This window comes from Aquarana catesbeiana, linkage group LG01 (assembly GCF_042186555.1).
Source record: "Aquarana catesbeiana isolate 2022-GZ linkage group LG01, ASM4218655v1, whole genome shotgun sequence".
Classification (NCBI taxonomy): Eukaryota; Metazoa; Chordata; class Amphibia; order Anura; family Ranidae; genus Aquarana; species Aquarana catesbeiana.
The window spans coordinates 945644379-945659718 of record NC_133324.1 but is presented as its reverse complement, the minus strand read 5'-3'; the positions used below and the strand labels follow the sequence as shown (position 1 = coordinate 945659718).

General features: G+C 42.7%; 1 protein-coding gene across 1 annotated transcript in view; it reads right to left on the bottom strand.

The window, feature by feature from the left end:
- Positions 1–407: 407 nt before the first annotated feature.
- Positions 408–15340, bottom strand: part of LOC141121201 (uncharacterized) — a 38718-nt gene continuing 23785 nt past the window's right edge. Inside the window, exons 6-10 of the mRNA XM_073611067.1 lie at positions 15029–15127; positions 11090–11185; positions 9215–9322; positions 7350–7448; positions 408–4810 (exon numbers count right to left, since the gene is read on the bottom strand). Coding sequence (XP_073467168.1) covers positions 4704–4810; positions 7350–7448; positions 9215–9322; positions 11090–11185; positions 15029–15127 — 509 coding nt within the window. The 3' untranslated portion in view covers positions 408–4703. The remainder of the gene's footprint in view (positions 4811–7349; positions 7449–9214; positions 9323–11089; positions 11186–15028; positions 15128–15340) is intronic.

Sequence of the window (15340 nt, the reverse complement as noted above, 5' to 3'; positions counted from 1 at the left end):
CGGACAAAGTGCCACGCATGCTCAGAATAAATAAAAAGAGATGAAAGCTATTGGCCACTGCCCCGTTTATAGTCCCGACGTACGTGTTTTACGTCACCGCGTTCAGAATGATCGGATTTTCCAACAACTTTGTGTGACCGTGTGTATGCAAGACAAGTTTGAGCCAACATCCGTCTGAAAAAATCCATGGATTTTGTTGTCGGAATGTCACAAACAAAGTCTGACCGTGTGTACGGGGCATTAGGTTTCACTCAGGAGAGGTTTTCTGTCAACAGAGTTTCTCTATTAACTACAAATCCAAATTGAGTTATAACGTCATAATTAAGACGACACACGTAGAGGCCAGCAGAGGATCATGGGGGTTGGGAAAAGGTTATCAAAAAGAATAACTCACACTAGCTTTTCAGGTAGGCTTTATTTCACAAGAATAGATTCGAAAATGCGAGCAATAAAAAAAATTAATATGATTTCAAAAGATCTACAGTAAGTATTGAAAGATAACCATCAATAAACATCCTCCTATACAAGGGAATGCATTTAAGAATAAATATATCCACAAGATATAATAATAAATTATCAAAAATACGTTAACACTGAGCACAATTTAAAAACACTGTAGGCTCCGCGGCGTTTTTATAAAGAAAACTGTTTGCAAACAGTTCAATATTTGCACACATTTGAAAACAGTAGCTCCTTATTAAACAAAGTACAGTAGTTCCCTATTCTTAAACAGGTTCTACTGATAAGACGCATTTATAAATTATGTCTATAGTTAGTAACATTTTTAAGTCTAGAAATGATATTTACACAATAAAAATGATCAACCCAGATGGAATCTCCAAGTACCTGCAGGCTTACATAGTTATTCTGGTTGAAAAAAAAGACACAAATCCATCCAGTTCACCTAACATAGAAAAAAAAAAAGAAAAGCAACACACTCAAATATATACACTATCCAACATTCACAGTTGATTCAGAGGAAGGCAAAAAAAGAAACCTTTCCATATTTGGAGATTACATTTCTGTTCCTCTAGACATAAAGAGTACCCCTTTAAGTGACCTTAAAGCATTTGTTTCCCTAAAAAAAAAATAAAAAAAAAAATAAAGGATTCTGTTCCTTTAAAGCATGTTATGCAGTACAGTGATGTGTAATTTGCCCCCCCCCCCCTCCTGTATCACCTGAAATACCTGGCTGATCCTGCTTGGTTCTGCCCTCCGTCTTGTAAACTGATGGTATATCATGGCTGCTGAGCCCTGACCCTGTGGTCACTTTACGTGCCTCCGTCATCCGTGGCCCTGCTCTCTCTGTGTCTCCTGTGTCCTCCCCCCTCCTCTCCCTGCTAGTCTGTGTGTGAGCCGCCCTGCCCCTCCCCTTCTACCACTGTTCTGAGCAGTGCAAACATTACTGCTCACTACCACTGTCAGCCCCTCTGCTAGTAGAACCTATAGTATATACTGTATGCTGTTTTTTAAAAAAATTCATCTTCTAAATACCTTATTCCCCTATCCCCGATCAGCGGTCACGTGACCACCTGTCACTCTCTTCCTCCAATGTATACACTACAGAGGGAGGTCACGTGACCGCCCGGCAGACTTCAGAGGGAGAGCTCGGCCCCTCCCTCCCTAGTACATATATTGGAGGGAGAGAGTGACGGGTGGTCACGTGACCGTTGATCGGGGAGAAAGAATACGTTATTTAGAGGAAACATTTTTAAAAACAACATACCGTATATACTACAGGTTCTACTAGCAGTGGGGCTGGCAGTGCTTGTGTGCACTGCCTTAACAACCCCTTTAAAGTGAATAACTCAACACCAAGTTCACTATACGGACCCCTTATGTATTTATATATGTTCATCATATCCCACCTTCATCTCCTCTTCTCAAGAGAGAATACATTCTCTATAATAGCTGATCTCCTCCATGCCTCTTATCAGTTTGGTTGCCCTTCTCTACACTTTCTCCAGTTCCCCGATATCCTTTTTGAGAACTGGTGTCCAAAACTGAACTGCATATTTCAGATGAGGTCTTACTAATGATTTGTACAGAGAGGCAAAATTATATCTCTCTCTCTGGAGTCCATACCTCTCCTAAAACAAGAAAGGAGTTTGCTCGCTTTGGAAACCGCAGCTTGGCATTGAATGCTAATATTGAGCTTATAATCTACCAAAACGCCAAGATCCTTCTCCACCATTGACCCTAGTATGTATGATGCATGCATATTCTTAGCCCCCAAGCGCATAACTTGTGTTGATCAATAAAGCTGGTCGTAGATGGGTAGAATTTAGAATGAAAATTCTTGGGAAGGGAATGTTCTAAGAAAGTTTGTTAATTTTTCTAATCATTCGTGGATCAAATCAACATTCGTTTTCTACCACTCTGAGGAGAAAATGTGAAGTAGGATGGAACGTTTTTCTCCAACAAACAAATTTCTAACAGCGACTGTGGTTTTTGTTTGGTCCATTCTTTCCAAAATCAAAAGTTATGAGCAAACAAAAATGTGGAACTTTGAATTTTCATTTTATATTTCCTAAGACTAACTTTCCTAAGAATTTTTTATTTGAAATTCGATCTATCTATGGCCATCTTAATGTCTGGCACACACTGTAAGTTTCTTGCTTCATTCAACCCAGCGAGATGAACGAAAAATAAATGGAAGAGCTCCCAAGGAGCTCGCTATACAAACTATGTAATGTTAGTACAGCGATCTCTCCGCTGTGCTATTGTGTTCTGACAGGGGGACCATCCCCTCACCAGAACACACTGGTCCTCACTCGCAGCAATTGGCTGAGAGCTCTGATTGGATGGCGATCGGCTGCTGGTTTTCCAGCATGCTTGTTCAAAATAAGCCGGTCTTGAGATTGGCTTCTGTGAGGCAAGGACTTGTACACATGGGTCGAATGTCAGTCAGTTTCTACTGTACCGGCTGATTTCATCCGATATTTGGCCCGTGTGTATGGGGATTTAGTCAACCATCCACAGGTTTATAAATCCTACAGGGCTATAAGTCCCACTAAAGGATTGTATATTCTGTGACAGTGCGAGGCCCTGCCACTGCAAATGTAGGAGAAAATGACATAGGATTCGCACTAAGCCTTAATGTGAAATTCCATGGTTTCTGAGTGGAGAAAGCTGTGTTTTTGGTTTTCTCTGGATTCTGTAGTCCTGCATTGGGGCCTGGAGCTTGAAGGTTCCAAAGTGCCTTGGATGGGACGGAACCTTCAATCCTTTGTCCAGATTTTACTGGATGGCGGCAGCCAGTGTGAGTGCACATGTGTGCAGGGTCGGTATATACTCAAGCCTGAGTATAGCTTAGAGCTCCCAATTTGGAGACAGCTCCCATATTGGAGACAGGAAGTCTCACCCAGGGGTCAGGGGAGCCCCAGCCAGGAGGAGTCAAGAGACAGGAGGTCTCACCATGGTGTCGGAGGCACCTCAGCCAAAAGTCAAGAGACAGGAGGTCTCCCCCAGGGGTCAGAGGAGCCCCAGCCAGGAGTCAAGAGGCAGGAGGTCTCACCCAGGCGTCAGAGGCACCTCAGCCAGGAGTCAGGAGTGGGCCATGCAGCAGGGTGCTGCGACTAAGGCCTAAGTGAGCCAAGTGAACAAGGAGAGCTGGGCAACACAGTCAGAGGGTCTGGTAAGGAGAGCAGCGGTTCTGCTGATAAGGAAGCCAGGTGGCGTACTGATTTCAGTTGACTTTTCTTGTTGATGGAGGAAACCACTGCATTGGCAACTGATGTTTATGTGAACTATCCCTTTTTGTTCAATAAAAGTGGGCTTGCCATGCCCTAAATACAATTTGGACTGGCGCAGCTCATTATGAAAAAGCACCTACCACATGAGTATAAGCACCTCAAGACCACAATTCCTACTGCCAATTTCATAAATTCACAATAACTGCCTACACTACTGAAATGTTAGGTCTCCTGGGATTTGTGGACACTCTTTCACTTCAAGAGGATTATTAATTGTTATGTTTAATAAGGAACTGCACCCTTATGTGCTTCTATCTATAAAATGTGCACAAATATGTGAATTCAGCAGGACACTTCCACTATAGGCTGCACATTTCTTGTGTAAAACTTCAACTACAGTATATCCTAAATATAGACCAGAGTAAAGAGTGAAGGAATGGTATTTTCTGTTGGGGGGAACTGGAAAATGAAAGTGGACCTGTTGCATTGCCCTGCATTTAAAATTTGTCTAACAAGGTGGACATGCTCCAGTGGTCTTGTGAAGTAAAACAGACATCCCCATAATATCCGTAACAGTTTGCATTCAAGGCATTCAATAGGCAACTCGAGGGAATTGGTTGCAGTGAAGGTTGCGCTAGCCCAAGATTAGGCAAATCTTCTCAACAAATATATGGATTACAGTTAAGCAAACCCTTATAAAAAGGGATGTTTGGTTGTCTGAATCCAATATTTTTATACATACCTAAGTATTGCTGCATTACTTTAAAATGTGTTTTACAATATTAAAAATACACTGTAGGTATATAAATATAAAAGTAAAATCCAGTTATTTTGTGCTAATTTGTTCAACTTGGAGGTCTAGTGGTCCCCAAAGTCTTTTGAAGGCACTTAGTAGACAAAATAGAAAAAAAAACACAAAAAAAGTCATCTAGAGAAGTTCAATATTCAAATTACTTTGTTCATCCTCTATGGCTTGTATTTATGGAACATCTTCTGGATTGTTCTCCATTATTCTCTGGATGTCTCTCCATTGTGTGGAGAGTGATCATTGGGAGGATGTGTCTCCATCATGTTACTTTGCTCAGTGGTCCCTTTATTGGTCGTTGGTGGAGAGCCTATACAGAAAAACATTAAAAGACACCAAAGCTGTGAGCTTAAACCAAGAACCAGAAATGACTATCCTATAATTATAGACTGAACTGTTTCCATTTTTGACCCTGATCACTCTAGAAAATAATCCACATCACAAACCGCATTAATTTGATATCTTGAATTTTCCACAGTGCGCAGTCAGGCATTTTCCAGTTTTACTTCCAAGCTATTTAATGATATTTTTAATTTACAAGGTGGGCCCAGTTATCTGACTGACTTTAGATTCCAGATGTTAAAAAGCATTTAGCAAAGGTGGTAGAAGCCCCTCATAATGGCCACAGGAACTTATTGCAGCGATGCTCACAATAGAGTCCGCAAAAGATAAAAGATATTTATTCTGGATACTTATTATGCTAAGTATGCAGTATGCTGAGTTGGGAACTTATTGCAGCGATCCTCACAATAGAGTCCACAAAAGATAAAAGAGATTTATTCTGGATACTTATTTATATCTGTTTTGGGTGGCTTTAAAGTGGTTGTAAATGCTCAAGGTATTTTACCTTCATGCATTCTATGGATGAAGGTAAAAAACCTCTGTGCAGCAGCCCTTAATACTTACCTAAGCATGATCTTCCTCCAGCGCACAAGAGCCTCAGCCAGTGCTCTTTGTGTAAATGGACACCCAAAGTCGTGGCTCGTAAACAAGGCTGCTTGGGGTGCCCTCATCGCAAGCCGCTTGCTCTGTGGGCACTTGGCAGCAGGGAGGTGCCAAGAATGCCAGCGAGGGACCCGAGAAGAGGAGGATCAGGGCTGCAAAACCACTGCACACAGCAGGTAAATATAACATGTTTGTGTAGCGGTACCTGCGTAGGGGCTGCTGATAGTTGTGCTTCGTCTGTCACCCTGCCCAGCCCGGCATAAAAATCTTCAGTCACTTCTCAGACAGAAAACAGTCCAAGCACTTTGCTTTTGTTTTATTGGGGAATTTAACTTGGATAGGGATAGGGTAATTATGAGATGTCCAGATGATTGAAAAGCAGACAATGTAGGGACTGAGAACTATATACATCTCCAGTATATACAACTTCCTCTCTTTCTCCAGCACAGACTTGCTTGCAGATTATCTCTCCCAGGACCAGCTAGCACTGAATGCAGGCCTAATACTGGCCCTTCCAGGCCTAAAGCAGATGCCCTTTGCAAGCAGGGACCATGGACCCTTTTGGTGTAGCAAAAATGAAGGTAGTCCCAATGCTAGCTGTCACATGTGGCGACTGATCCCAGCACCACCTCTTCAGGCCCTGCCAGCCTTCCTGGCTGCAGCTGCCCCTCTCCATTGCCCATGCCAACACAGTCCACTCCACTGGTTCTGCACCCATCAAAGACTGCACTCTCCCAGTCCTCTCAGGCATGCCTCCCAGTCCTCCTGACTGTGTGTCACTCACCAGCCCTCCTGGCTGCGACGTTTTGTTCCTCCCTGGAGACTTGCCTGGCAGTGCTCTCCTGCTGTTCTCTCCTTGCTTCTGTGCCTCCTGTCCAGAACACTTCCGTGTGTGGTCAGAAGGTCCTGTCCACCCAAGCTCAGGCCCAAGGTCCTTATCCCCACACCCCTTCAGGCTCCCTCCAGGGCCAAGACAGCCTAGCACTCCATTTCCGGCTTCCACCCAAACAACTCCTCCCCAGCTGGGCTGACCCTGAGTATTTAAGGAGGCCTGCCCCCTGCCAATCCAGGCTGGGGATTGGTCAGGGCTCTTCAAAATACTCCAGGCAGCTCTACCTCTCTTCTCCTTCCTTCCCAGAAGATTCCAGCATGTTCTGGAAAGAAGTGGGAGGTGTCAGGAATGCTGCCTTTGAGTCACCCAGTTCTGCTTAAGTCACTCCCAAACCTGAAGTTTAACTACACTACAGAAAACCTAACTACTATAGCAACCTAGCAACACTAGAGGGTGCTACATTTGTTTTGTTTTTTTGTTTTGTTTTTTTATTATTGCCTTTAAATATCGCTTTCGCTCTAATAGATATCTAGATATAATAAGGGGTTGGATATCAGGGTTCTAGAGGCCTGCAGAGTAACTCCAGACAAGAAGTGGACCACTAATGTTCTCCATTATCAGCCTACCTTACATCTAAACATTAAGTAAACCACTGCAGATTCCCAGCACCTATGGGCAGGACAACAGCTTTCTGGCAATAAATTTTGTGCAAATTCCCTCTCACGCTACAATATTTATGAGGGAAGGCCTGCAGAGGGAGGGTAGTGCTAGAATCAGGGAACACCCTGGATGTTGTTTCATAAGTTTAGGTTTAGAAGGGGAGGATACCAGCAACCATATAGATTGGGCTAGCAAGAGAACCATGAGCAAAGCATGAATGCCAAGAGGAGAATTAGAGTAAGATGGGACCCTAAACCTGCTTAAAGGCAAAACGTTTATGATGTACCCAACCTTGTTTTTTTTTAGCTAAGTAGCCGTTTGGATGTGTACTTTTACGTGTTCCCATAGAACAAACAGGCTCAAGCAATTGTAATAAGAAACCACTTGAGAAGTAGAACTCTAGAGTACTTACTGCAGAGGTAGGCTAGGAGGCACAGGAAGAAATGTGTGACCAGAAACATCACAAACGTAGCCAAGAGGTACCCTGTCTTCTGACGATCTATTACACTGTCTGTAAAACATGAATAAAACAATTATTAGAGTTATTCTATTTTAATATTCTACCACAATCCTAACTAAATGTGATTTGCAACTTTTGACTACAGGATCTCCAGAGCCCCGGGGGACAAGAAGAGTCACTAGAACTCAGTGATAAAATACACTTAAAGTGTTTTTTTTTTAAAGGCTCAAGGGTTTTTACCTTCATGCATTCTATTTTATTCTATGCATTCTATTTTACCTTCATGCATTCTATGCGCACAAAGGTAAAAAACCTACTGTGTGCAGTGGCCCCCCAGCCCCCCCCCCCCCATACTTAACTGAGCTCCCTCTCAATCCAGCAATGTGCACGACAGCTGAGCTTTTCCCATGTCTTTCATTCCTCATGGGCTGAGACAGCAGCAGGAGCCACAGTTCAGTATCTTAAGTCATACTATAGTTGTTTCTAAATTAAAATATATCTAAACCCAAGAACAAAATGATATATAATGGCAGCTTACAAGTCCTTATATTTGGTGGCTGCATTCACCTTCAACAAAATACACTTCCCTATGCAAAGAAGATGAGGAGAAGAGAAGAAAATTGGTAGTCTAAATCAGGAGAGCCGCCAGAGATACAGTACAGTGAGTGAGCGTTGTCACCCTAGGACAGGAAGTGTGTTACTGGAAAAATCAAACAGGAGAACATAAAAAAAGCCTGATATATAGGAAAACGAATGCAACCACCCAGGGCCCGGACAAGGGGTGGGCAGGAGGGATGGCTGCCCTGGGCACTATGGTATTATGTGAGGTGGGGGGGGGGGCTCCACAAGGAGATTGAGGGGAGAGGATTTGTGTTGGGAGGGGGAATTTAGCGGAATGGCAAAGGGAAATTTGGGGAAGCGTGCTAGATGTGGTGATTGGGGGGGTGGGGGATTTGGGGAGTTTGTGCTAGATAAGGTAATATGGTAGAGGGGGGAGGGAATGTGTGCTAGGAGGGGACATTTTTTTTTGAAGGGGGGGGGGGTTGTGTTAGTAGGGATAATTGGGGGGTATTTGTGTTAGGAGGGGAAGTTGGGGATTTATGGTAGGGTGGGGGATTGGGGGAGGGGAATGTGTGCTGGGAGGGGGGATTTGGAGTGGGTTCAGGGGGATCTGTGCTTGGAGGGGGAATTTGAAGGTTTTGAGGCTTTTTGCTATGAGGGGGATGTTTTTTTTGGGGGGGGGAGATTTGTGCTGGGGGCATTTGGAGAGCGAGGGAGTATTTGAGCTTAGGGGAGATGGGGGGCAAAGATTTGTGCTGGGAGGGGGATTTCATCCGTGGGGCAGGTTTGTACTGGAAGGAGGGGGATTTTATGCAGATTAGTGCTCAGTTTTTTGGGGGGTAGTTTTTTTTTTTTTTTGCTGACATAATGGGCATACACCTTGGGGGGGGGGGGTTGCAATTTAGCGTGTTCACCCTGGGCTCTAGATGACCTTGTCTCAGCACTGCAACCACCACCCCATCCAAGGACTGGTAGGCTGCAATATACCCTATTGTTTTGGGGTTTACATACAATTTATGTATCTAAATAGTGAGAATGGCTCTGGGACAGAACATAGCTAACCATATTTGAATTCAAATTCCCACTCCAGAAAAAAACTTTTTAGTTCTGGATTCTGTAGAATAAAGAGTGAAGGAATGGTATTTTCTGTTGGGGGAACTGGAATATGAAAGTGGACCTGTTTGCTTTGCACTGCATTTAAAATTTGTCTAACAAGGTGGACATGCCTATTGTATATAAATTGTTGGGTGACTTACATGTGAGGCAGTAATGGGACACTATACACACAGTAAAGGCCACCTCCAATAGTCGTGCAACGTAAAACAGACATCCCCGTAATATCCATAACCGTTTGCATTCAAGACCTGGAATGTAATACAAATAAAACATTTATGATAATTATGAAAGAACAGACCCATAGCTCACAGATAAGTTATATATTCTACTATTCAGACATAAAAAAGTGTTAAATCTGTCCCCCAGCCTTCCTTTCAGTCTTGAAAAGTAGTTCAGACTCTCCTCTAGTGACTTACTCTGATTTCACCATGTGCCTTAGAAGCTGCAATAAGTCAGATAGAGTCCGCCTCATTTCCTCACTCCCCAGCCTGCCCCTTTAATTCATTTGATTATGGGGGTTTCCAATAATGGAGGCTCAGCATCAGATGTGGGCATTACCTAGGGTGGTTTTCTTGCAAATAGAGCATAAGCTTAAGCATGCCCACTCATCCAAAAATAAAGAACAAAATTGAGGTTGCCCCCACCCAACCCCCTCCCTCTTTTCTGAGCCATACCAGGACCCACATCCCTTTCGACATGGCCCCAGCACAGCACCTTGTCTCCATGTTAAGGGCCTCTTTCCCACAACCCTGGCCTGGTGGTTGTGGGGGTCTGCGGACATGAGGCTTATTGGAAGCTGTACTGCTCCAATATGCATTAAAAAAAAATCATAGATCATTTATATAACAATATGAATTTACGCAGCGCTTTACATATATATTATACATTCACATCAGTCCCTGCCCTCAAGGAGCTAACAACCCAAGGTTCTACATTCATACATACACATACTAGGAACAATTTAGGCAGGATCCAATTAGCCTACCAGCATGTCTTTAGAGTGTGAAAGGAAACTGGAGTACCCAGAGGAATCCCACACAGGCTCAGGGAGAACATGCAAACTCCAGGCAGGTAGTGTCATGGTTAGGATTCAAACCAGCGACCCTTTTGCTGCTAGGTAAAAGTGCTACCCACTACACCACTGTGCTGCCCTCATGTGAAACTTTGTCTTTTTTGCCATACATGGTTGTCCCCCCCTTGAGTCTTCCACATATAAAATGTCTGTCTTTCCTAGTTGATAGAGACTCACAAGTCCTATAACTCTACAGCATTCGTACAACCTCCAACAGTGCTCCCCATCCTCCAACTAAAGCCTCATCCCCTACAGGGCACCAAGTCTGTTGCACAGTCCCATAACCTCCTCCACAAACCATATCCCCCCCCCCCCACAGTGACACCCAGCCCCATCCTAAGCTTTCCAGCATTTCAATACATATTTGACATTCTCATACTTTTGTGTGAGTAAAAAACGTAATGCTTAAAGGCCGTACACACGCTTTGATTTTCGGACATCAACTGTGTTATGACGACCGATCGTCCGCAAATCTTACCGTTAGTACAGTGCTTTTCAACAGCCAATTTCACTTTTTCGTCAGACAAAAGCTGGATGTACAGACTATAAAATGTTTGTTGGATGTGAACTCAACGTCTGATTTTCGTTTTATTAGTAAAAAAAAAAATCGCAAGAGCAAGACGACGCATGCTCAGAAATGAAAGAATACATACAAAACTATTCAACACGTTACATCACTTCCGACGTTGTATTCTGTCAAACGAAAATTATCGTATTGTTAGTAACCTCTTCACTTTCAACTTGAGACTAGCAAGCCACAAAAATCGGACGTCCTGTCCTCCAAAAATCAAAGCGTGTGTACGAGGCTTTACTGTTGGGGCATGAAAGGTTTTGGAAGAATTTACCGAACCTTGGTCTCCAAAAGGTTGAGAACCTCTGACTTACACTATCATAGTACAAGGCTCTGTGACTACTAAGATTCCTATAAAGATCACTAACTCACCTTTAAATGTCAAACACACCAATTGTGTGTATTCAACAGCCAGGATAACCAAACAGACAATGGCGATGGCGAGGAAGAGAGGATTGTATTCATATACTGTGAAAATAAAGAGAAATCATATAAAGTCTTCATTAGTAATTGTAATAAGCAGAAAACTATAGGCATCACGCAGACAGATTCCAGGTCGGATTAAAGCATTATTCATTTGTTGCTGTCACCAAGGTCCATTAAGAGGGGCCCAGACTGCAAACTTCTAATTGCGGAATTCACCAAAGGGGTTCCAGTTTCTAAAAGCACCGCCACAGGTCACCTCTCCCCTGTCACAGCTGCTGCCGAGTTCTCTGTCAAACGGAGCAGGGGAAAATATCCCACTGTGACCACTTTACCAGTTGGGGGGGTGGGGGGCTCGACGGCACCCACTACAACTGCTTCCTGCTGTCACCCCTCTGGTGGGCGTCACCCGGGAGTGGTTCCCCCACCCCCCCCAGCGACGCCACTCCCATCCTGGCTGGTCTACATAGCTATGGGCACCTCTGACTACATAACACCCATTTAAAAAGGGCAACTTAAAGGGTAATTATATAAAAAGGCTCAAGCGCTGACGTGGTTAAAAGTTACTACTAAAATACTGATATGGAAACCGAATGGTTAAGATGAGATAATCAAATAATATAGCTGCAACTAAATGAGTGATAAATCAATAAATAATAAAGTGGTCAGTTGCGCTTATATTAACCTCATCTGCCCATTAAAATAGTGAAAGGAGAAAATAAACTACTAAAAAACACCCCCCAATAATCTTAATCTACAAATTCTATCAAAACTGATTTAAAATAAATACATAAATATACAAATGAATAGATTAATCAATCTAATCCCACCATACTGCATATAAAAAATGCATTAATGATAAAACTGCTCAAATGTGCATGTGCTCTTCAACATATCTACTATTCATATTAAATACATGGCGTATGTCTGATTAAATATATTAAACCGTGCTGCTTGAACTTCCAAGAATAAAATAAATAAAATATAAGTGTGCCAAAAATTGTGCAAGAAATCTTTCTTTTATCTAAAAAATCCTTCCTGTGAACTGTGGACAATACAACAGTATTATGTAACCAAATACCTCAGTGTCAATTATACTGTGAAATTGAAACAAAATATATAAACTAAGTGAAAACAAATGTGTTACTTTCCTTTTTTCACTTCTTCTTAAAGCGGGGGTCCACCCACACCGCCAAAAAAAAAAAAATATTAAAAGCCAGCAGCTACAAATATTGCAGCTGCTGACTTTTAATACATGGCCACTTACCTGTCCCAGGGTCCAGCGATGTCGGCAGGCGACGCCGAGAACCCGCTCGGTTCTCGGCAGCTGCCGCCGCCATCCTAGGTGAGGGAATCAGGAAGTGAAGCATTGCGGCTTCACTTCCCGGTTCCCTACTGCGCATGCGCGAGTCGCGCTGCGCGTCCCAAGTGGTCCCCACTCTCTCCTGGGAGCTGTGTCTTCCCAGGAGACAGCGCGGTGGGGACGGGAAGAGGCATAGACTCCCATGGGAGTCTATGCCGGAAGTGGGTGCAAATACCTGTCTTAGACAGGTATCTGCACCCCCCTCCCCCCTGAAAGGTGCCAAATGTGACACCGGAGGGGGGGGGAGGGTTCCGAAAAGCGGAAATTCCATTTTTGTGTGGAACTCCGCTTTAAATCGCTCCTCCACTCAGATTGCGGGCATGTAAAAAGAAAAATTAAACATCCATTGCGCAGAGATCAACCACTGATTAAATGCTATCTAACAGATAGAGTTGTTCCACTCACATAACCTCCTAGTAGGGATCGCTTTTATTGATCAGCTGCAAAAACCAGGATTACAGCGGTGAGATGCTTTATTCACCGCTGCTGCTATCTCACACACTGCAAATGCTAGGGACTTCCAAGGGTTCCTCCTACATGTTACGTCACTGCCACGTGACTTTTTCAAGCCTTGAAAAAGTCACGTGGCAGTGATGTAACATGTAGGAGGAACCCTTGGAAGTCCCTAGCATTTGCAGTGTGTGAGATAGCAGCAGCGGTGAATAAAGCATCTCACCGCTGTGCTCCTGGTTTTTGCAGCTGATCAATAAAAGCGATCCCTACTAGGAGGTTATGTGAGTGGAACAACTCTATCTGTTAGATAGCATTTAATCAGTGGTTGATCTCTGCACAATGGATGTTTAATTTTTCTTTTTACATGCCCACAATCTGAGTGGAGGAGCGATTTAAGAAGAAGTGAAAAAAGGAAAGTAACACATTTGTTTTCACTTAGTTTATATATTTTGTTTCAATTTCACAGTATAATTGACACTGAGGTGTTTGGTTACATAATACGGTTGTATTGTCCACAGTTCACAGGAAGGATTTTTTTAGTTAAAAGAAAGATTTCTTGCACAATTTTTGGCACTTTTATATATTATTTATTTTATTCTTGGAAGTTCAAGCAGCACGGTTTAATATGTTTAATCAGACATATGCCATGTATTTAATATGAATAGTAGATATGTTGAAGAGCACATGCACATTTGAGCAGTTTTATCATTAATGCATTTTTATATGCAGTATGGTGGGATTAGATTGATTAATCTATTCATTTATATATTTATGTATTTATTTTAAATCAGTTTTGATAGAATTTGTAGATTAAGATTATTGGGAGGTGTTTTTTAGTAGTTTATTTTCTCCTTTCACTATTTTAATGGGCAGATGAGGTTAATATAAGCGCAACTGACCACTTTATTATTTATTAACTTAAAGGGTAAGTTCACGCAAGATGAAAAGGTGAATTCAGTCCAAATATCCTGGCCACTCCTCTGGACCATACATCGCACACCACAATACACAGCCTTGGAATGAGTATCCATCAGAAAGCTCACAATGTGACTGCTCTGACCAATGCAAGGCTCATGTGGGGCTTCTACTTTTCCCAGTGTGCCAGAAGAAAGAACCACTTCTCATTGGTCAGTGTGGTCACAAAATTGTGCTAGCCAATGGGGTCCAGAGGGGTGGACAGTATATTTGGAGTATGCTCACCTTTCATTATTCATGAAAAGGTGAATTTACCCTTTAAATTATCACATGATCAGAACAATTCTGACACAGGTTTGTGAAGGTAGATGAAGTTTGTACAGATGGATGAGGTTTGTGAAAGTGGATGAGATTGCTTCAGGTGGATGAGGTTTGTACAAGTGGATGAGGTTTGTAAAGGTAGATGAGGTTTGAGAAGCTAGATGTGGTTGATGGATGTGGTTGGTGAAGGTAGATGAGGTTGGTGCAGGTGGATGAGGTATGAGATGTGTGCTTGTAAATGCTGGTTAATCATAAATACTAATTTGTATGCTAATATGTAATATAGCTTATTGTTTTTTAAATACAGCATGAGAAACCAATGGACCTGTCACAATGCTATTTCTAGGAGATGTCTCCAGCAGTATAATCACTTACAATACATTTTCTCCAATGTGCATCACTCTCCCACTGGCCGAAAACAAGAATCTTACTAGTGAAGGAGCAGCGAAGGAATGACCCCTGGCCAGTTAGGCTGGAAAGTATGTGATACTGTAGGAGAAGGTTGGAGTGGGTCCAAGGCCAGGCTGTACCAACTCTTGTCAAATATTTTTGACTTGTGCAGAGTTTGAAAAGTATTTTTTTTTTAGTTGTGATGCTTGCCCAGAGTTTCACTTCAAACTTTGGTTGGATTTTACAAGAAAACAAAAAGCAACCAATCACAAAGGAAAGGCTACCAAGGTAAGAAAATAAATCTCATGCTGGAAAATAATTAGGTTTTTTTTATACGTTTAAATCTGGTTTCTAGAACAAGCATGTTATCATTCGTATTTTTCGAATTGTGTTTGGACTATATACAAATGTATTGATTAATCTACCAAGTCTGGATGACCTCTTACCAGGGATGAAGGATGACACAATGCTGACAATCTGGCAGACCAGGGACAGAATGCCATTTACGGCAAAACTCTTCTTTACAGCTTTCTGGAAGCGGTCACCTGGAAACACAGAACAGGTCCAGTCAGGTCTGATTCACTTGTGTGATTAAACCCTTTAGCAGGATATCTCTTAAGAAAGCTTGCTAATGGCCATATGAAAACTGCCTTTAAAACATAGGCGTGCGCACAGGGTGTGCCAGGTGTGCCTGGGCACACCCTAATAGCCTTGTGTGGTGCATATTCCCCCCTGTTTAGACCACTGATATTTCATCC